General features: G+C 35.4%; 1 protein-coding gene across 2 annotated transcripts in view; it reads left to right on the top strand.

Annotated features, from left to right (window-relative positions):
* The window catches only part of draxin (dorsal inhibitory axon guidance protein), a 26,918-nt gene extending 8,840 nt beyond the window's left edge, over nucleotides 1-18,078 (top strand). The window contains exons 2-7 of one of the 2 annotated variants that reach the window (XM_015388058.1): nucleotides 3,813-4,318; nucleotides 7,123-7,349; nucleotides 12,490-12,616; nucleotides 16,265-16,357; nucleotides 16,569-16,658; nucleotides 17,069-18,078. In XM_015388058.1, coding sequence (XP_015243544.1) covers nucleotides 3,835-4,318; nucleotides 7,123-7,349; nucleotides 12,490-12,616; nucleotides 16,265-16,357; nucleotides 16,569-16,658; nucleotides 17,069-17,181 — 1,134 coding nt within the window. In that variant the 5' untranslated portion in view covers nucleotides 3,813-3,834 and the 3' untranslated portion in view covers nucleotides 17,182-18,078. The remainder of the gene's footprint in view (nucleotides 1-3,812; nucleotides 4,319-7,122; nucleotides 7,350-12,489; nucleotides 12,617-16,264; nucleotides 16,358-16,568; nucleotides 16,659-17,068) is intronic. The other variant, XM_015388059.1, reaches the window with a different exon arrangement.
* Nucleotides 18,079-21,846: the final 3,768 nt, after the last annotated feature.

Here is a 21,846-nt window from a genome sequence, read left to right as displayed (position 1 = left end):
CGTGTATCTGGGGTCGGGTCACGGGGCAGCTTCGGTAGGGAGGGACCAGATGTCCCTCTCCCCAGCCACTTTGGTCAGCTCCTTCAGGGGATCCCCAAGGCGCTCCCAGGCCAGCCGAGAATCACAGTCCCTCCAGCGTGTTCTGGATCTCCCCCTGGTCCTGTCTGGAACACCTCACTAGGGAGACGTCCAGGAGGCATCCTAACCAGATGCCCGAGCCACCTCAACTCCTCTTGATGTGGAGGAGCAGCAGTCCACTATTTTGAAAGAACCTGAATTTATTTTTATAAAGAAACCAGATAAAAGAAAAAAATATGAGGATGAAAGGACAGAGCAGACTTCTAGTGGAATCTTAGATATTTTGATGTTTGCAACAAGATGTTGTATATGTTCTATTAGTCTGTTTTGGAGGGTGTGATCTCTTCTGCCATCATCTGCTGGGGTAATGGGGTAATTAGAGCTAATGACTTAAAAAAGCTCAAAAATCTAATTAAGAAGGCCAGCTCTGTTCTAAGAACTCCTCTAGAACCTCTGGAGTTTATTTCACAACAAAAAGAATTTATCATAAGGTGAAAACCATTAAGGACAACAATGAGCCTCCTCTTCAGAAGATTTTAAACAACAACAACAAAGTGTCTTCAGTCTGAGGATTCTCTAAATCTGTTCAAGACAGACTAATATAAAAGATCCTCCCTGCCTACAACATCTGAAATAAACCCTAGGAGTTACTAGAACATTTAATTTCATTTTGAGATTACTAAAGTATATTTAAATGGAATTCAACATAAAATATCTAGTAAATTATTTCAGATTTTTTTTTTCACAACAATATTATATAATTTGTCTTCTAGGATTTAACAATCAAAATCTGTTCTAGCTAAATCTTAGCTATGACACAGCTGATAACCTTGCCCTTTGACACCAATGAAAGTAATAAAAAAACTCCCCCTAGTACCAGCCACATGCTGCCAGCTGGTTTAGGTCCCATAGGGTCATTGACACACACCTCCTCTAAATCCCATGAGTGATACTTACACTCACACTGCAAATTTCCCCTGACATCAGCACTATCCTCTTCACCATTTGCACACACACACACACACAATGGCTACTCTTCTTTTGTTGTTGTTTTCAGAAAGCCTTAAATGTCCCATGTGTACTGAATGGCGTGCTTCTTTCTCCTTGCTGTGATGAAAGACCAACGACTTCATCTGCCCCCCCCCCAACCCAACCTTCGAGGCTCAGAAAGAGCACACACTCACCATCACTAACAGCTCAATACTTCTTACTCATTGATTTTCTGTGCGCCCTGCGCTGCAGTTTGTCTTTTAACACAAGGGACCCGCCTGCTGCAACACTATAACAGCTGTTTGTACTGTCTAAGGCGATGGATTGTAGTGTCAGTTTAAAACGAGGACAAAAACAAACAATTCTGAACCATGTCATCTCACATGAGTTTTACTAAGAGGAAAAAAAATATCTACGCTTAACCTCTAGTGGTTTGAATAATATCGTTATGACATATGACTGCACCATAAAAAAAACTAGTACTTTTTATTTTTATTTGAAAGTGCAGCCTTTATTTGTTGCAAGGAGAGAAATTAGATAGAAACACATGCTTTTCTTTTTAAATTTTTGGACCAGAGAGCAATATTAGACTCAACTGGTTGAGTTTTACTTTTTCCTATGATCAGTTCAAACCATTAGGATTGCTGATGTACAGTGTATTCCTGCAACTTTCTCTATGTATCATATAGATTGCATTCATGTTGAAAACTGACTTCTGGGCTGTTTGGAAACCTCAAACTTTCCAATATATATTTTTATTCCTTATGTTCAAGGGGATTTTTCCGACTTAATACTCTTTCCAACTTCTAAATACAAAAGTAGTTTTTTTTTCAGCGATAGACATGCAAATTATCACAAAATGTATCATACTATTCGTCAATAAGCAAAAAATACATTATTTAAGAAATTATTTTTCCATCAAAATGAACTTGCTGAGCATGTTTGTACATTTATCATTGCTAGTTTTGCTGTGGGTACTATTTTTCAACTGCTATTTCTTTGACATCATCTATAAGTACTTTGTTTACGTTACAAAATTTGATTAATATCATTAGCAAGTACTGTTAGGCAGTACTGCTGGACCACTGGACATTACTGGTGCTGTAAAATAGCCCATGCATGCAGAGTTTAAAGCCAATAAAAAAAAATACAAAGGCTGTGTGAATTAGGTAAAAAGTACCAGGTAGTATGAGTGATATTAAAGAGTTAAACATGCTTTATTATCCTTAATTTATATCTAAAAGTTTATAAAGGGTCAGATTTAAATTTTTTATATTGGCGATAACTTTTTGCGAATCACTTCAATGTTTAAATATTTCTAGTAATTTATATAGTAATTTAATAATAAAGTAAATAAAGTATAGTAATTTAATAATAAATAAATGTAATAGAGTTATTTAATAATAAAGCTTCGAATTAACATTATTGCTGAATTATTATAAAAATAAAATTATTATAAAAATAAAATTTTTCAAACTTTTGCTGAATATAGTCAAATGGATTCAATCTAAATCTTAACTTTATACAAGAAACTGTCCAATAATGTGTAAACAGAATTTAAACTGAAACTGTTTTTACTAGTGTAAGGTAGCAATAAAAAAAGAAAAAAATATTCCATCCCACTGTTTTGTTCCCTACATATTTTAATCACATCAGATTGTAATGACGCACCAGTAATGCAGCTATACTGCACCTCATATTTCAGTTCAGTCACATCTCACAGATATGTTGACTATTCATAATGAAAGGTGCAGACGGAGGGCTCCCAGGACGACTAAATAGACGGTGATGAAAGATGAGCGCAGTGCAGTGTCTTGTATTGAGTTATGTATAAAGATACACCAGTGAAAATGTGTACACACAAGTATTTTTTAAAAATAGACAATATTCTGAGTGAATTGATGAGTATATCATATAAACTTTATTGATTTAAGATTCTGGTTTTGCTTTGAAAAATGTATAAAAGGATACGATTCCTCAGGTTTACGTGGTATACCTACAGAGGTAAGTGTGCAGGACTCATTTGATCTTTGAATACCAAAGGAGGCTCATTACAATGTGCATTGTGACACCCCAGTTAATTCAAAAAAGAAAAATGAACAAGCAAATTTTCAGTGAGATGCATTTTTTTTAAATAAATTGATATAAGATGCAACCTGGGGAAATAAATCAGATATAGAAGAGACACAGCTATTACTGCTACTGTTCCTGTTAAAATAACAATATTAATTAATATATTAAAACAATAAATGATTTTCATTGAATTTTTAACATGGCTGACAGGTAAACAAAAAGCTTAGGGTTAAGGCACAGGTGGTTCTTCTCACACCCAGGCTACACTGACCCCAGTGAATTTTAATTAGTTACCCCTACACTATAACATTAATAATTACTCTAACTGACAAACAAGAAACTAAACATCATGTTAACAATGCAAACCAATTTCCTGGCAGCAGAAAATGCAAAGCAGATGTTCCATTTAATGAGAAAACATTACAAAATAACTAATTTCAAGCAATAAACATTGACCAGCAAATGTGGAAGCATTAATGGTCTTAAAATAAAAAAAATACATTGGTGGAAAAATGGTTAAGTATTGATTTTTTGTTTCTGATAAACATAACCAATGTCAGTGTAGATGTGAAAACACCTTTAGACTTTTTATTTGTAGTGTGTTTTTCAGGATTAAATGTTCTTCCTGTGAAATTATCAGTGCTTAGATTTTTTTATTTACATCTCTGCAGGTGGTGTCGTGTTGAACAGAAAATGGCAATCTACTGGAGTCTGCTGCTGGTGTCTCTGTTTGCCATCCAGGCTCTGTCACAAGGTACTGATACTGCTGCTAACCATGGCAGGAGGAGAAAGGCACAAACCTCAGCAGGAAGCAGTAATGCTTTACGCTATCCTGTTCAGGTTTTGCAGAGCCAAAGCTTTAGCAGGGATCGCAGGGGGCACGGTAGCCTGAGGACCCGTTCTGCTAAAAGTGGAGCTGGACTCCTCTCTCACAGGGCCCTACATCCTCTGCCCAGGCCCAGTGATGAGGAGGCAGGCCTGGAGGGTCTGAACCCAGTGAGAGTTGAAATGGGCCCAAGCAGGGAGAGAGCTCGACTGGGTTTAAAGAGTTCATCCCAGAATCAGGAGAACCAGCTTGTAGGAACACGCAAGGGAAGAGGATATGGAAATGGGAACAGACAGCCTTTTGAAAATAAGAGGCAAGGGAGTCGACGGGAGAAAGTCCGCCTCAAAAAAGGTGAGATTTGCACATGTTTAAGTCAATTCTTTAAACTGAACCATAAAAGCAATGGTTTCAAGTGTTGGAACAACAACTGAAGCTAAAGAGTGCATTCACACCTGTCACATTTGGTCTGTTTCAAACAGATCTGAGTTTGTTTCCCCCTTGTTGTTGACATTTTGTGCAGGTGTGAAAAATTACCTGGTCCAGAGTTTGTTTGGAGCAGACTGACACCACCTTAAAAAGTGGGTCACTCCCAAATGAACTCTGGGGCTGTTGCTTCAGGTGTGAATACATACTAAATGGAGAAAGCATGAGTCCCTTTGGACTTAACAAGCCACCGTAGTAATAAATCTAGTAGAAATTATACCTATTCCACTGTTGCTTAGCAGCACTGCTGCCAACAAGCGGTGGATCTTTCTTGGCTTGAAGGCTGCATTCTCCAACACTGTCACAAAATTATAAATATAAAAGTCTGCACTGAATAAACTGCCTTTATGCTATAATAACAGCATAAACATGCAAAACAGATGCGCTGTTTGCAGAATTCCTGTAGTAGTGGTATAACTCACTCTGACTCAAACAGTTGAGCTGTGTGGAGCTTTGCTTCAAATGCTCATTAAAAACATATATACATCTGTGGTTAATAATAAAATGTGTGTATTACAGGTTTGTGAAATTCAAACCAATTAAAAAGGAAAAATAAAGACATTTCATTTTATATTAAATTGGGTTTGCTTTAAATATAATTTCTTTATTGTCAACATCCAAGTTTTCTTAAATTTCCTTTCTTTATTGTGCTTGATCAACTGAAAATATGATCTCTTTGATAACAGTAACACATATGTTGAATTATTGAGGTGTTTTTGTTGGAAAACACAATGTAGTACAACATTTTTACTGTATACATATGGAAATTTGGGGATCACAAAGAATCCACAGTTGTGCAGCTGATTTATTTTACAGTCATGTTGTCATGTAGGGAATGCTGGACACTAAACAGCAACACTTTAGAAGCGCCCTTCAAATTGAGTTGCAAAAGTATGAAGCGGTAAAGGTGATTCATAACGAAACCGAGAAAAAAAAAATTGAATTAAACAGACCCCAAAAACAACAGGTATCAACCTGGACCAAATGTTTCTTAAAATGAATCTTAGAAAATAGAACATGAACCAAAAACCTTAAAGTAGGGAATGAAACAGGAAAAACGTACTGATATTGAAAAAGTTGACCAGTCTTGTTTTCTTTCATTTCTTCTCCTAAGGTATATTACCAGAAAAATTATGAACACGACTAAGAAAAGCTTGAGACATCTGATAGTTTTGGTGCGGTTTTGACATCACATTCTTTTGTGCATCTATCCGCATCTTATTTCTAAAGAAAACCCAAAATGTTTTACCTGTTTAGAATAATTCTAATTTGAAAAAAACTAACCATGAACTCAATTGTAGGCCAAGTGTACTTCAAAAACACCAATAACTCATAATCTGTCATTCAATTGGAACTCATAATTTTTACTTCTTACCTTGTTAAATTCGTCCTTTAAACTCCAGAACATATTAATATGCTGTTGTATTTCCCATAAAATAAAATCATCTCGTAATAATAAACCAAAGCTGTTTATTTTCCGTGGAAAAGTATAATATGAGGATAAAAAAACAATTTTTCATGTGCCTAATGACATATGTCCACCATTATAGGTTATCTACGTTATGTGAGCTTGTTAACCTTTCTGTTTTCTCCAAAAAAAATCAAGCAAAAGCACAGTTCTTAGTATCCTGAATACTTCAGAAATGTCCTCCCCAGATGCAAGGGTCACTGTAGTCTTTGTGTAACGGGAACTCATTTCCCAATCAAAATTTGATTAACATATTTTATTAACCAATAAGATAATCTTTGAAATGTGGGCTTGAAAGTGTTGGGACGGTCTGAATAGGCCGTCCCAACACTTTCAATCCTTATACTCATGTGTAGAGATTGAGAGTAAAAATAGCTGGATACTCAAAGAAAATGCATAGTCAAAATTCTAAAGGCTGAAAATTTGAAATATCCTAAAGGTGTTAAATGAACATTTGTTCAAAGCTACAGATAGTAATGTGTTTTTTTTATTTGCCGCCTTTGGACCTTATTTGGATCAATCTAGCCTGGACCTTTTCTACACACAAAAGGTCACAATTTAACAATTCTTATGACTAGGGATCTGAAATTTTACACAGTGGTTGTCCACAACAGGAACAATAAATGTAGTGAATTGGAGAGGTCAACTATGAACTATACCAAAGATATAAAATATTGAAAATTGCATTTTTTTTTGTTTTATGCAAAGGGAAGTACCGGTAATATATTTTTGGACATTTTTTAAGTTTCATAGCTCAAGTTGTGTAAATGTACACATATCTCCAGAAACTACATAATCTTGTAGGTTTTAAATCAGGCACGTCACAATCATGTGGGATTTGTAATATTATTTTTCTGGCAAATGACATTTGGGTATGAAATTCATTAGTGCAGAAGCTTTTAAAAAGCGTTACTTTCACAAAATCTTAGACCAAAGTAAATATTAAAAGATTTACTTTAACTTAAGTCTGCTGGTACACAAATTTGGGATGCTTAGCTATTTAAAACGTACTGGAGAAAAAACATCTCAGAGAAAAATATCTATATTAAAAAAGACGCACACACACACACACACACACATACAGGCACATAATCCAAAACTAGAATGGGTATTGTCAGACAAAAACAACAGTATAGCAATCAGAAAATGAAGTTGATTGTGTTAAAATACAAAACAAAGAATTGTTTTTCTTCCATCTTCTCAGGGTTTCCCTCAGGGCCTGACAGTAGCTCCGCATTCAAGGATGGAGACCAATATGAGGAACCTCCCCCTGCCTCAGCCTCACCATCAGCCTCCCTCTGGCTTGACGTGACCCCGCCCAGTGAACCCTCCTCCCCCCTTGTCAGCTTGTTTGACTCTGACTCTTTCATGGTTGCCAAGGTGACGAATGAGCATCCCCCAACGCTTCCCCCAGCCTCCACCAAACCCCAGGTAACCTCAACAAAACTGGAGTCCTTATTAAAGGCTGCGTCTGCTTTACCTCAGTGTGACTCCAGTATGCCAAGGAAATAAAGTGAAAATGGGGCCCCATTGCTGCAGTTATGCCGCTCCAAACCTCTTAGCTCATTTTAGAAAAGAGATTGTGAAGCTGAGTGCTGCTGGTGAAAAATGTCCTCCCGCAGTCCCACCTCTCTGGCTCTTGGTTTTAGTGTGTTTGAGAGCTATGACCAAATTTATGGTAATAAAACTATGCTGCAGGGTCTCTGAGTTCAAGAGCATGTCACTGTAACGACCTCTCTGCTCCTTTATAAAACATTCCCATTTTATTTTTACCTCCAGTTTTATGGCTTGTGATCTGGGAAACCGCGGGGGTGCAGAAACCAAAGCTGACCACCTCCCATATCCACCCAGATTTAGATATCCATGTCTTCAAGAAGATCAGTCATTTTCAGTAGATTTGGCCAGTGTGTAAAATAAAATATGAATAAAACAGCATCAATCATGTAGTTCAACTCACTGAACTAGTGGCAGACAACATAACACATATCCATCCATCCTTTTTCCATCACACTTATCCCAAGTGGGGTTGTGAGGAGGGCTAGTGCCTATCTCCAGCTTTCTATGCTGCTATAGGTGGGGTTCACCCTGGACAGGTCTCCAGTTCCTCTTGCAGAAAATAAAACATATCTACTCTTTCAAGCCGTTTCTCTTCAGATGTCTCTAGGAATCCACTGATTTCATTTTTTTTCTAACTTATTAAGGTTCCCTTCAACATTGATTATAATCCATAAACCTCACAGCCCCAAATCTATGCATATTTTATAAAGACAAAACAATATAGATGTGAAATAGAAGGGAAAATCAAAATTAATGAAATAAAAAAACAACAACAACAGGAACAAAATCCAAGAACAAAATAAAGGAAACCAAAAACCAGGGGAAAATACACACAAGGACCCAAGTAACGACAACAAACCAGCAAACAGTGTATGCTCATGGGTGGGCCATAAGTTACAGGTAAGTTATTTGATCTTGGACATACGTAAAGTGTAAGTTACTCATAAGTCGTGGCGTCTAGCTTATCCAAAACCTATGAGTAACTTGTGTATAATTTAGGTGTAACTCATCAAGAACTTATCCCAAACGCATATCAATGTATTTAACATGTTCCAGACGACCACTGAACGTGTTTCTAACTTACAGCTACCATATAATGGCATGTTGCCAGCATTTTGGTATAAAAAAGGGATTCACAGGAGGAAACTGTCACTTCTCCTCCAGACTTTATCCCCATCATTGGGTGAGTGTGATGGATCCTCCCTGCGTTCACGCTCACGACCAACAAACTTCCCAGCAGACATGATACTGAATTTGCTATGACTGCAAAACTGCTTTTTCTTTTTATTAATCTATTCTATTTTTTTAGTGGGTGGTAAACAGCAGCTAGGTTAATACCACTATCAAGTAAATCTTTTTATGCAGGCTGGGCGCCTTTGGGCGCATTGCTGCCCCCTAAGTACGCTGCAGTGATAAAATATGAAGAATTGAAAAAATACATATAGATACATATACATATAAAATACATATAGAAAGTTCCACATATGCCAGCATTTTAGAAGATTCTGGGACGTCAGGCATACGCTGGTAAATCATCAAGATGTGACAGGGGCTTAGGGAGAAAGGAGATTGTCACAACTGGAAACAGAAAGTAACTCGAAAAATGCAACCCATCTTAAACATAACACAAAATGGAAAAGAAATCAATGATCAACAAAACAGAATTACAAATAACTGAAAACTTAAAGAGAAGATCAAAGGGGGAGAACCATTACAATATCCAACAGCAGCCCACAGTCATCCAGACATTTCTTCATCATAGCCATCGCTATGTGCTACACTACAAAAAATACAAACAGCAACATCAAATTCATTTCTTTCAAATTTACATTTAGGAACTTTTAAGTGTCTCATCATTATCTAAAATACCAAGAAAGCAATTTGAAACAGAATTGAAGAAATCTATCTTTCACGTTTTTTTTTATTTAAAGATAACCCAAATAAAATGATTGCTTCTATGATTTCTTTAACAAGATAAAAACTCTTCCCAAACCAACCTGACCCTGTGTACATCTATATTAACCCAACATCTGACAACATGATATGTCAGGTTCAATGCCAAACAGGTGTTGTGTACTGACTTTTAATACATAAACTTAAAAGTCAGTTAAAACACTTAATGAGATTAAGTATTTGAACCATGTAAATGTAGCCCTTTTACTAACCAATTAACTGAGTGGGCTCTGCGTTTTATTAAGCTTGTTTACTTTAAAATTTATATCCTGCATCTACACACTATTAGAATTTAGCAATGCACAATGAACAAAAAGGAATCACAGACTAAATCATAACTGTACACAAGGTATAACGTGTTAACATGACCCGTCCCTTTATTTTGAAAAGTAAATAAACACAAATAGGGGTGAATAAAATTACTACCTTTAACCTCTTAAAACAAAAGAACACAAGTACTGTAGCAGGCAAGTAAACAACCAGAGTGGGTCAATCTGAATCAACAGTTCAATACTACTTAAAAAAAAACTTATAGATTAACCCTAAAGCTGGCAAACCCCAACTTAATCTTACATTGCAGGCCTTTTTTCCGATGCTTGTGATCCTGGAGACCAAACTCAGTGGTTGTTTCACTCAGAGTGTAAAGAAAAAAACAAAAGGGAGTACCTTGTACAAGATCAGTATAAAATCCTACTGAAACGCTGTGCACCGCTCAGTCCTCGTCTCCAACAGGGAACAAAAAAAGCAGGCTGTCATGGCGCCAACTCCAATTTGCAACCACGTGTGTTATCCTAACCTGGTCACAAACTATATCCCATTAGCGAGCTGCTAGAGCTGCGGTTAGAACACAAGCTTAACTTAACCACCTTTACCTACTGTGGGTTATCGTAGGGGATAGTGGATAGGGGATATTTAAATAGGCAAGGAAAATGACAACCAGACACAGGTGAACAACATTAGGGAGTGCCAAGGCGGATTAAAGAGGAATCCCTGGAAGTGATGAAGTCTGAAATGAGACCAGAAGTTAGTGCACCAAAACAAAAACAAAAAACTGCACCAGATACAAAATGGCAAAGGGAAAAAAAAAAGAAACATTATTCAGCAGAGCTGCATGTCACAAAAAAACATAAGTTACAGTAGAGGAAGGACATACATGCAATAAGTTATTAGAAGGGAAAATAGATTTTCTAAATGTTGAGGTAATGATAAAGAATTTTATTAATATAAACTTTATCAAAACATTTCTTTAACATATTCACCAGAGCTCCTAATCGAAACATTTAATGGCTGCTCAAAGCTGGAAAATTTAAAAATAATATGCCTTATATCTTGTTTCTTAGAACACTCAAAGCAAAATTGGAAATAAAGATTTGCAGAACAGAGATAACCTGCAAAATTATGATTTCTTAGCCATGTTTAAAACAGCAGCCAATGTCAATGGAACTAGCAAGATGTATTCTTGGTTTGAAGGGCGTAAATGCAAGGAACCTATAATAACAAACAATAACAGCATAACACATTTTGAATCCAAACAGTCATTTGTGGTATTGCAATTTCTTATACTGGGTAGTTTTATTTGAGGTAATGTACTCTGGTTTATTCAATAAAGATTTTTTCTTAAGGTTTGTCTTATTGTACAGAAATAAATTCAAACCAATATTTCCCTCATTTATTTTTTAGGATTCACACCCCAACTATAGAGTTCAAAGAAAAAGCAAAATTAAAGAAAAAAAGATAATACTGTAGAAGTCATAAGAAAAAAAAGAAAAAAAACAACTGCTTTACAGACTAAATAAGTTACAACCAGTGAGCCAAAAACCGTCCATTGTTTTGTGATACAGTTTCAGAAAAATCCTGGAAACAGCAAAAGAAATGGGTTTTTATTACATTTATCAAAACATAGAGAAACACCCACAGTATCAATTGATCATGGTATCTATAATGTAGTTATATAGTCTGTGATACATTTTAGTTCTTGAATTCTTGGAAATAAATTATTTTAAGTACCAGAAGTCTAGTTGAAAAAATGTGTAAAGTATTTTTAAGGAAACAATATAAATCTTTATATTTCCAGCTCAAGCAGATATAAACTGTCATGATTTCAAAGGGAGGAAAAAACTGCAGAGGAGGACATTAAAAACTCAAGATTGCTTTACAAAAGGGACAGAACTAATTATACATGAAAGCAGTGAATGAAAAAAATCACAATAAACCTTTGAGCAGTGGATGATAATGGTCCAACAGTAAATAAACAAAAGCATGAGTGCAAAGCTAAGGGAGATAAAAACTAAAAATGGATGTAAGTTTTAAATTTAACTGAGGATCATGTATAACTTCACAGATGGTTTGTTAACAAAACCGAGAGATCGGAGGAAAAAAGATTCAACATCAAGTACTTTTCAGGAAGATAATTCACTTATTTAAAGCCCATCACACTTGATAAAACATCCTCTTCCTCTAATAACCTACAGCCAGCATCAGTCTCCAGCTGTCTATATTAAAAACATATGAAGTATGCAGTTGTGGTTAATGATCTGCACCATCTCTGAAAGGTGTATTTATAAATAGCACAGACCCTGTTTAAAATGTATTTGTATGCTGGTCTTTGGGCAAACATTCTGCTACTAATCAATAACTTTCTAAAGCTTAGCTGCTATCTCTGCTGTCCCTTTGAGGGTAGTTTATGAATCACTGAAGCATTAGTGCTGCTAGTCACAACACAATGGCTTTAATAAGAACACTGGTGTGCATTTAATGCTGCTGGGTAAACAGTGAAGAAACTATCTTCAGTGTTTTATCTATACCCACTCAACATACCTGCCTGCCATTGTAATTACTATTTGTTATTCAATTTCTAAATGTAAGGTATAGCATTCTGTAGCTGACCAAAGATTAAACATGTTCATTTATATGTTGTCGTAGCCATTGGAAGTTATGCTTAAGGATAATGTTTCCTCTAAAATGATATACTAAATGTATACTGTAACATTGAGGTACATTATTAGTTAATATACAGTCACATTGCAGTTAATATACAGTCACATTGCAGTTTTTATTTTAGTTTGATTTTCAGAAGCCTGCACATGGACAAGGAGAGGTGATGCCAACGTTAGACATGGCGCTCTTTGACTGGACAGATTATGAAGACATGAAGCCTGTGAATGCATGGCCAACTTCAAGAAAGAAAGGTTTGTAATATGGCAGTAACGCATTTATATTTAGGCATTAAATTGGAAATCTATTCAGGTAGAAGTTTAAAATTTTATGGAACTGTGTTTTTTTTTGTCTGATTAAAATGTCACACCAAAAGATGCTCCATTCAATGAAAGGGAAACTCCAAAAGTTCACATAAATAACTTGAATCTTAGAAAAGTAATGATAGATAAAACTTATATGAAAAAGAAGAAATGGAAGTCAGACATTGCTCTTTATTTCATTCTAGCATCCTGTGATAATCTAGAGATTTCATTGCACCCTGCAGATTCAGAACACCCTGTACCAGAATAAAAAAAGCAGCCCCAGAACATTACGGAGCCTCCTCCATGTTTCACATTGGGAGCAGTGTTTTTTTCTTTTTGTTGATATGCTTTATTTTCCAATTTTTGAACATAGAGCTGATATGCCTCCGCAAAGAGTTTAGTTTTTGTCTCATCTGTTCATAGGACATTCTGTGATGACTCAGAATAGAGTGACCCAGCAATCAGACAGTGGGATAACTTTAAAAGCGTTAATTTAAGCAAGAAAGAGCTGTGGATCTGCAGTAGCAACGGCTAGTGCGTTTAAGTTAGGAACCTCTACAGGAGAGAAACACAGATTATTGACCATGATAATCTGACGGAAGATGATTATGAATGCGCGAGTAAATAACCTGGTTTTACAGTTCAGTCCGTGCCCAGAGAATGAGGATGATTCCAGCCAGTCGGTTGACAAGACACAGTGAACACTGCCAGAGAGTTCCAGACACTGAAGGCTTGAAGGCTGCAGAACTGGTAGGAGATGAGATGCAAGCAGATGACAGGAAAACAGGATAATCCAGAGGGTGAAGTGAAGAGGCAGATCCAGGTTTAGTGCACAGCAGAATCCATCAGAATCAGAAGAAAGGTCAGGCAAACAGATCAGACAGGGGCAGGAAGGCTCAAAGGTGCGAACACAGAAACGTGTAGGAGTCAGGCAATCAGAACACTATTAGAAACGCTAGAAAACTCTCACATTAGAGGCTGAAGAATAATCTGGTACTGTTGGCTGGGACCAGGTGAGCAGTAATGAGAAACCGGGCAGAGTTAGAGAGGTGAATGAAATTAGCAATTAAGACAGCCATCAGCGCCAAGATCATGACAAATTCTACCACAAGCTTTGTTGCTTGTCGACATGTAGTTTGATAGGTTCCAGTCTGGCTTTTTTTAGGATCTTTTTTGACTGGTTCCCTCCCTGGTCATCTCCTATTAAGTCCCTTTTGGCTCAAACAGTGATAGATGGTGTGATCTGACAACGATGCTCCTTAAGCTTGAAGTTCACCTTTAATCTTTTCAAGCCAGGCTTAGATTGTGCGTTTCTTTGCCCTTTTCGGGGCGACTTTCCAGTCTTGCGAGAATTTTCCGATCAGGCCAACTTTCGGCCTGATCGTGCGTCGTGTATTGTACAGGGGGTAACGAGGGACGATCAGCCTCTGACGACCACCTCCTGATCAGTAATCGTAAGGTCGGGAGACCGTCGTAGGCAAATCGGTCAGTGCACAAACAAGGATTCTTCTTTTTCTTCTTCTTCTTAGATGTAAACACAGAGGCAAATTGAGTTCTTTCTGTAAAATTGACTTACCGCAGTAGCCACGTCCCATGGATCATACATGTGAAACTGTAATCGCAGGAACATCTAGCATCTTGGAGATAGTCTTATATCCTTTATCATTTTCTTCTATAATTTGCTTGCTAATCTTAATTCCTCTGGTCCGTGTTTTGTGTGTGGTACACACCATGTCACCAAACAGCACAGTGACTAACTCTAGCCCTATATATAGACCTGCTGACAGATTACAGATCATAGACAACTGTGATGCTAATTAGTGAATGCACCATCATTAATCATGTCTCTTTGGTCACATATGGGATGCCATCATTTTTATCCAAGTCTGTTTCATAGGTTTATTTTTTTTTTTATATTTTGCTGAATAATTGTTGAAAAGCATTTTTTTTTATTTTCATTTGTTTATTTTCATATAATTTTTTATTTATTTTTTGTTTTTACATTTACATTTGTAAGTTATTTTTGTGACCATTGTAGGTTTTTCTTTCATTAAACAAAGTTTACCAGCAACTTTGTCAACCTGTGTATTGCCACATACACACAATATTCTGCAGGACAGTTTCAGTAGGATAACTGATAACTGAATGATACATTCAGATTACTGTGTGTCTGAAGGAAAACTTACAGTGGACATGTCACTATCAGCATTTTTTATGTGCAATTTGAGGTATCGCATTAGAGGAACTTCCCAAATTTTACAAAAATAATGTTCACTCTCTCTCGGGTGGTTTTTGACTTTTTCAAAAAAGAGTATATGCGCTAAAGAGATGCAAACACATTTACCAAACATGACTGAATGGCCTTCCTTTAGCAAGCTCTCAGATCACACTGCTCTCTTAACGTCTCCAGATGGCATGTACCATCACTAATACTAGCTGACATAATAAATGAAGACCAACTTGCCCAATTGCAACACAGTCATTAAAACCTCGGTCCATTATTAATCTGTGGTCCACATTAGTTTACTAGTTCTACTTTTTGTTTATTACAGCCAAGAGTAAAATAAACATATGATGACTTTACCCTTGGCCTTGCTTGATGAATTTTCTCCAATGCATGAAAACGTCTAATTTACAGTTTCTTTTTTTGACATCTTTTAAGTTCGCTCAAAATATGGGTAGAAACAGGACTGGTCACCTTAACGGTCTGCCTGCCAACTCTGCTAGAGCTATCTCCAATGACAAGCATCACTATGGTTGAGAACATTGCACAGCATGCGGTTGGCCCTTCCCCAAAACCAAGATCGAATGATTTCACAGCATCGGTGTATAAAGAGCTAGAATTTCGAATTGGTGCTTAAATGTCAGCCAAATCCATTTGCACAGGTACAGACAAAACCTTTCAATAAACCAAACATTACCCGCCACATATCTGACTCAATAACCATTTAAAACAACAAGTTTCACTAATTTCAGATGAAACTATTCACGCACTTGTGTTATATTAAACCGCACTTACAATATTCAACACTGTTCGGCACCATTTAGCTTTTTCCTCTGATCAGGGAGCCACCAGCTTTCTTGGATTCACAATGAATCATGGGATATCCAAGGATACACTGGTTGCGCATGTGCAAGTGAGCTGATGGTATGGATTGTGCTTGAGGTACGGCTCGAGTTGTGATACTCATAGCGAGGAGTCTTCCAATGCGAATATGTCTCGGCGTGGTGCTATGACGTAATTGTCTGATGAATCTGGCCTTCAGAGGACGTTAAAAAAAATTAGAAAAGGAAGAACACACCCCTAAAAATACAGACCCCTTTAACACTATACAATTGATGTAATTTGTATTTTGTAGTTACAGCAAGGAAATTTTGATATGTAAGTTTCAAATGAAATGCAATTTAAATTTATTTTGCTAAATTTTAAAGTTCTACTTATTTACACTCATATTTTCTCCCCCATTAGGTTTGACAGACCCTAAGTTTGACCCAACAAAACTTTTACATTGAAAGTATCTAAAATGATAAAAGTTGTAGTGAATATAAAGACAGTTTGAATTAAAATCAAATGTTGAAATATTTTTCCTGCTGCAGACAAGAGGCGGAGCAAAAACCTGAGCAGTGGAAATTTGACTGGAGACGCCGATGCAGTTGAGCCATGTGACCACCATCTGGACTGTCTGCCAGGTCAGTATAGACATTAGTAACTGCATGGTCAGAATGAATGGAATTTTTGAATTCACACATAATTTAGTTCAATCATATTCATCAATTTTAGCTGAATAAAAGTCTTTTAGATCAGACTTGTAATTACACTCAAATTGCCTTCAGCGATCCAGGCAGTTTTATTGTCAGGAAGATTAATTACATGTAATCATTTGTGTTTCTTGATCGTAAGGTTCTTGCTGTGACCTAAGACTACATGAGTGCAAACCTCACAATCGAGGCCTAAACAACAAATGCTATGATGACTGTATGTGTGAGGAAGGTAAGTAGACCCAAATACCAAGAAATGCGTGATTTTGTCTATTTGAATCAGTGCTTTTTATTTAATCTTGAATAGTTTCTGCCCAGTTAGTCTAGAAGTACATAACATTTGAAAGTGTGAAGAACGGGGGGCTGCATATTTTGGTTAATTATAGTGTGAAATAAATTAAAAAGTACTAAATAAAAGGATCTTACACTTATTTCGTTTTTTGTAAAAGTTTTAAGGTCATTTAAAAAAAGCATAAACTTGTTTTTCTTTTCTAATAGCTTCTACTTAGACATGCCAGCATGTTTCCAAATTGCTGAAAAATTGTAGTCACAAAGGAGAATAAAGAACAAATTACTGTTAATGCAGTCGAACACTGCCTGATTTATGTTTGAGCTATTATGCTTTATGAATTTATCTCATAGGATTTCGTTGCTATGCTAAATTTCATCGTAAGCGACGTGTGACCAGGAGGAGGGGCCGCTGTGTTGTGCCTGAGTCAGTCAGCAGTGACCAAGGAGGCTTCATCACCATATGACGATGGAAGAGGGTGAAGATGGGGGATGGGCATGAAGAATGAATATGTGACTACTATGACAAATAGAACAGGGCAGTCATGACACTTCTAAAGAAATAAGTGCTTAAAGGTGATCTGTTTCCGAATTTAGTTTGTTTAATCGAATCAGCCTGAAAATGTTAGCCGATTGGACACAGACATCTGGTAATTTATGCAAAGGTAGCAGGAAAAAGGAAAAATCATTTGTTAATGTTTCATAAAGGGATGATCTGTGCACCTCGTCCCAGCTGGTCAGCATCTTTAAGCACTGTTGTACTAAAAAAAGTGATTAAATAATGTGTTACTTTTTACAACACCCTTTACAAAATGTACCCAGTGCACTGGTTCTTTGAAAATGAGTTGCAGTTTTTATGTTGTTTGTTTTAAAAGGTGCACTCCGATCTGACTTGTTCCCAAGCTAAATTAGTCATTGTCATATGGTGGGTTTTTTTGCATTTGGTGTTGTCTTTGTTGTGCAAAATTCAAGTTTGTTGTTTGATTTAAATTCCTTCACAATCATTTTTTTTATTTGATAGTTTTTATGTGACTTACCTCTTTGAATACCTTCATTTAATTTCTTATGATTTTCACAGAAATAATTCAAGTAAAACTGGAATGTTTTTAAAGCTTAAACTCTTGGCATCATGTTGAGCAAAACATGAAGTTGTTTGAGGTTTACAAAAATAAGTAAAAATGATATTTCATTTTATTTGATATATTAATATAAGGCAGATCTGAATGGCCAGGATGACTTTAAAACAATGACATAGCTCAAAAGTTCCTAACGGTAGTATAGAAATCAATGATTCCTATTTACTTTATAACCTCATATCATTTGTATTTATTGTATGTTTTGATATATTTGTTTATAATTTGTGTTATTCTCTTTTCATGATTAAACATTTACTAAGAAACTTGATGTCTTGTATCTTTACCTATACTATAACATTGATAGCCCAAAACATTATTTCTTTAGCCACATATGCAAATGTAAAATATTAAATATGTTACAACCTGAATTTTTACATAAAAATGTATCAGATACAAGTAAAAAGAATTATCTCACAAATAATTTGGGTTTAAAGTATTTACCTCATTTCAACTTTGTAATTTTGGACATAGTATTTTCTGGCACAGTTTAGACAAAAACACATTAATGTTAAACATCTATATGAATATGTTTATAGCACAGTGCCTTTCGAAAGTTATACCTCTATAACTGTCAGAAAGGTCAACAGCATTTCTTTTAGCAACATAATGAGACAAAATGCATAACTGAGAGGACAAAATATTTTACATATCTAAAATTTTTTATGATTAAAATACAATATAAATACAACAAATTCATGAAAGTGAATAAGCATAATTAAAGATTTATGTCTTATTTTACAATTTTAAATACTGCTTATCTTTTTTTTTTTTGCTGTATTTTTATTTCACTTAATGGTTTGGGCATGCTTTTCTTCAGTACAGGAGATGGTTTAAAATTAATGGGAAGATGAATAGAACCAAATACGGGACCATTCTCGAAGAAAACCTGTTTGAGTCTTCAAAACACTGGAGACTTGGACGGAGATTTATCTTCCAACAAGACAAAGATCCAAGACATAAAGCAAAATCTACAATGAAATGTTTTCATAGATAAACATACCCAGGCCTTAGAATGGCCAAGTCCAGACCTGAATACAATCAAGAATCTGAGTGTTGTGACCATTTATGCTAAATTTGTTACTTCTACCAATTTAGTTTTTGTCTTTTGGTATATAAAATATATTTAAGTTAATTTATAACCAAAAATTTGTTAATAATTTTTTTATATTTGGAAGTGTTTGGAGTAAGTTGTTAATTGTTAGACCCTCCCATTAATTTGAGTGATCAAGAGCACACCAGGTGTTGGGGGATGGTGTGGTAAATGTCTGGTGTGGACAGGAGATTTAAAAAAATTAATTTGTTTTTTACAGTTTTTTTGGGAGCTTAAAACATTAAATTTAATTTCTACGTACTACGTTCCAAGACATTTTTAGTATTAATTTTTTTCTTTTCTTTTACAATAAGTCAAGCTGGAAGTGCATGTAAAAACAAAATCACCTGTTACCACCCACGGCCTTTGTTGGAAATTATTATATATTTTTTTTTTTGAACAGAAGGCTGCAACACTGTGGAAAGAACATACAACTGCCTTTCATAAATGCTTTTCATCCAACATCACTGAGCTCCAGTTGTTTTGCAAGGAAGAATGGGCAAAAATTTCTGTTTCTCGATGTGCAAAACTTATAGAAACATACCCTAAGTGACTTACAGTGTAATCGCAGCAAAAGGTGACACTACAAAAGTATTAACTAAAAGGTGTTGAATAATTTTGCACACCCAGTTTTTATATTTGTTACAAAATGTTTGCGTCCTGAAATGTGGCAAACACAAGAAAAGTTGAATACTATATCTAATTAGGTGATTACTGAAGGAGTTGTTTGCCAAGGATTTATTTAGGTTAATCAGATTGACACATTACCATGTTTTACTTTACTTCTATTTTGATATTAGTTACTTTGATATCACCTATGAAAAAAAATACTTTAATAGTCGAAAAAATAATGCTTCGGCATATTGAAAAAAATACAAGGGTGGATTGGGGATTAATATCTCTACATGGCAGTGGAAAATCGTGAGCAAGCAAGCAGTTGAACGTTATGTAGTCAAAGGTCTACAGTCTTCAATTAAAACACAATAACCCCAATTACTGTCATTAATTATAATAAATAATTAATGATAAGGACAACTTATCATTAAGTGATTTAATTATCTTTTTTACTTGCAATTGATAAACTTTGCTTTATTTTAAAAGCAGTTTCTTTAAGCATTTTTTACCAGCTAAAGATGATTTAATGTATACTTAGGTAAAACAGAGAGGGTATATATATTTCCTTTTTACGGGTAACTGCTCACCTTAAGTTACATTCAAAATGGTTTATGTGTATTGACAATTTAAGTAAGAATTTGAAATGTTTTTTTTTTTTTTTATACAACTTTAAGTTTTACCTAATTTAATAATTTCTTGATGTTAATTAAACTAAACAAAAAGGTCTGCTGTCATCAAGTGGCGGTTATCATAATTTGCATTACTCATTCCCAAAAAAAGCTAAAACTCTAATTCTGACTTTTTAAGTAATTTTCACAGCAGGAATATTCTACTTTTGTATTCGATGTGGTTTAAAATAGAAATCATGAGTCATAAACTGTTAGGGTTTCAGCGATGACCTGGGCCCTGGGGTCACAATGGATGCTGCAGAGACCATCTGTCATCCTTGCTGCACACAAAGAATCAACTCAGTTAAGGTAAACAGGACAGAGGCAGCAGCATTAGGGCAGATTGTGACTACAGGAAAAAGGTCAATAGAAGTGCAAAACACATTAGCATTTCAAATGTTTTATTGCTGATGTCCAGATTATTTATGTTAGGTTCAGGGTCAATCATTTCCACCAGTCACCTGTTAAAACGGACAATGTTACATTTTGCAAATATGGCACGCCATTATGTGGCAATTTATTTTAAAAAAATTTAAATATTACTTTAAATGTGGTGATTCTTATTCATGATTTTTTTAATAAATAAATGTTGCAATGATGTAGTGAAATAAAAAGCCGCCGTGTAATATAGCTCATCAACAATAATGTAGATATCGTTGAAAAGATCAAACTTTACAGGATTTAGATTAATTGTGAACTGAGGCCAAGTTCATCTAGAAAGGGGAAAACAAGATCTTCACATATTTTGATCAGTTTTGCAAAAAAAAAATTTAGTTTTATCTATTTTTATTTTAGCACAGCTAAAGGCAGCTTTTCTGTTGGCAGAGACAGAGGAAGAGGTCCAACAGGTTAAACATACAGCCAGAGCCAGAATGGAAGGATTTACTCCACGCATTTTCCTGGCCTACACCATGTTAGCCAATCATATCAGAGGAATATTATTAGTATTAGTAAATATGGAAATGGTAATATCCGTTGCAATAAATTTATTTCCTGCCACTTTCTTCCATCTGCTCTTCCATTAACTCTGAAGCCTTTAGCATATTTGGCACTGTAATTTCTGTCAGATGACAGCTTCCACAGCAGTAAGGCATCATCGCACAAGCTAAATATGGCTGCCAGAGAGTGTGTGGCATTTATACTCGAAAATTATTTGTGATATTAACATTTTGCACAATGATATTCTTATAATGACTTATTGTAACTGTCACATGCTATACAGCTGCAGCCAATTTTGTTTTAAATGCATATTTATGTTAAATCTTGAAAATGCTGAAAGTAAAATATATTTTCATTAATTTCCCAACTAGAAACTGCTCTTTGTTGGTCTAACACATAAATGTCCAATTAAACAGAGTTTTATTTATTTTTTTATTTTTATTTTTTTTTTTTTTGCATTCAGTCTACAAATGTCCATGGGTTTTAAGCATGTATTTTAATTCAGCAAATTGCAAATTGCTTTGCTCACACCATTAAAATAGCATTGTTTCCTTTTTTAATATGTCAATGTCATCCCTTGTACATTTGACTAAGTTACTTCCTGTTTAGGCTTCACACCAGGCCTAATTACCTAATTAGCAAACCTGAACAACATATTTCATTAAAGTCCTCTGTATAAACACC

Source organism: Cyprinodon variegatus, unplaced genomic scaffold (genome assembly GCF_000732505.1).
Source record: "Cyprinodon variegatus isolate N-32 unplaced genomic scaffold, C_variegatus-1.0 Scaffold411, whole genome shotgun sequence".
Lineage (NCBI taxonomy): Eukaryota > Metazoa > Chordata > Actinopteri > Cyprinodontiformes > Cyprinodontidae > Cyprinodon > Cyprinodon variegatus.
Note: the sequence above shows the minus strand (reverse complement) of the source record. Positions and strands in the feature narration are given on the sequence as shown.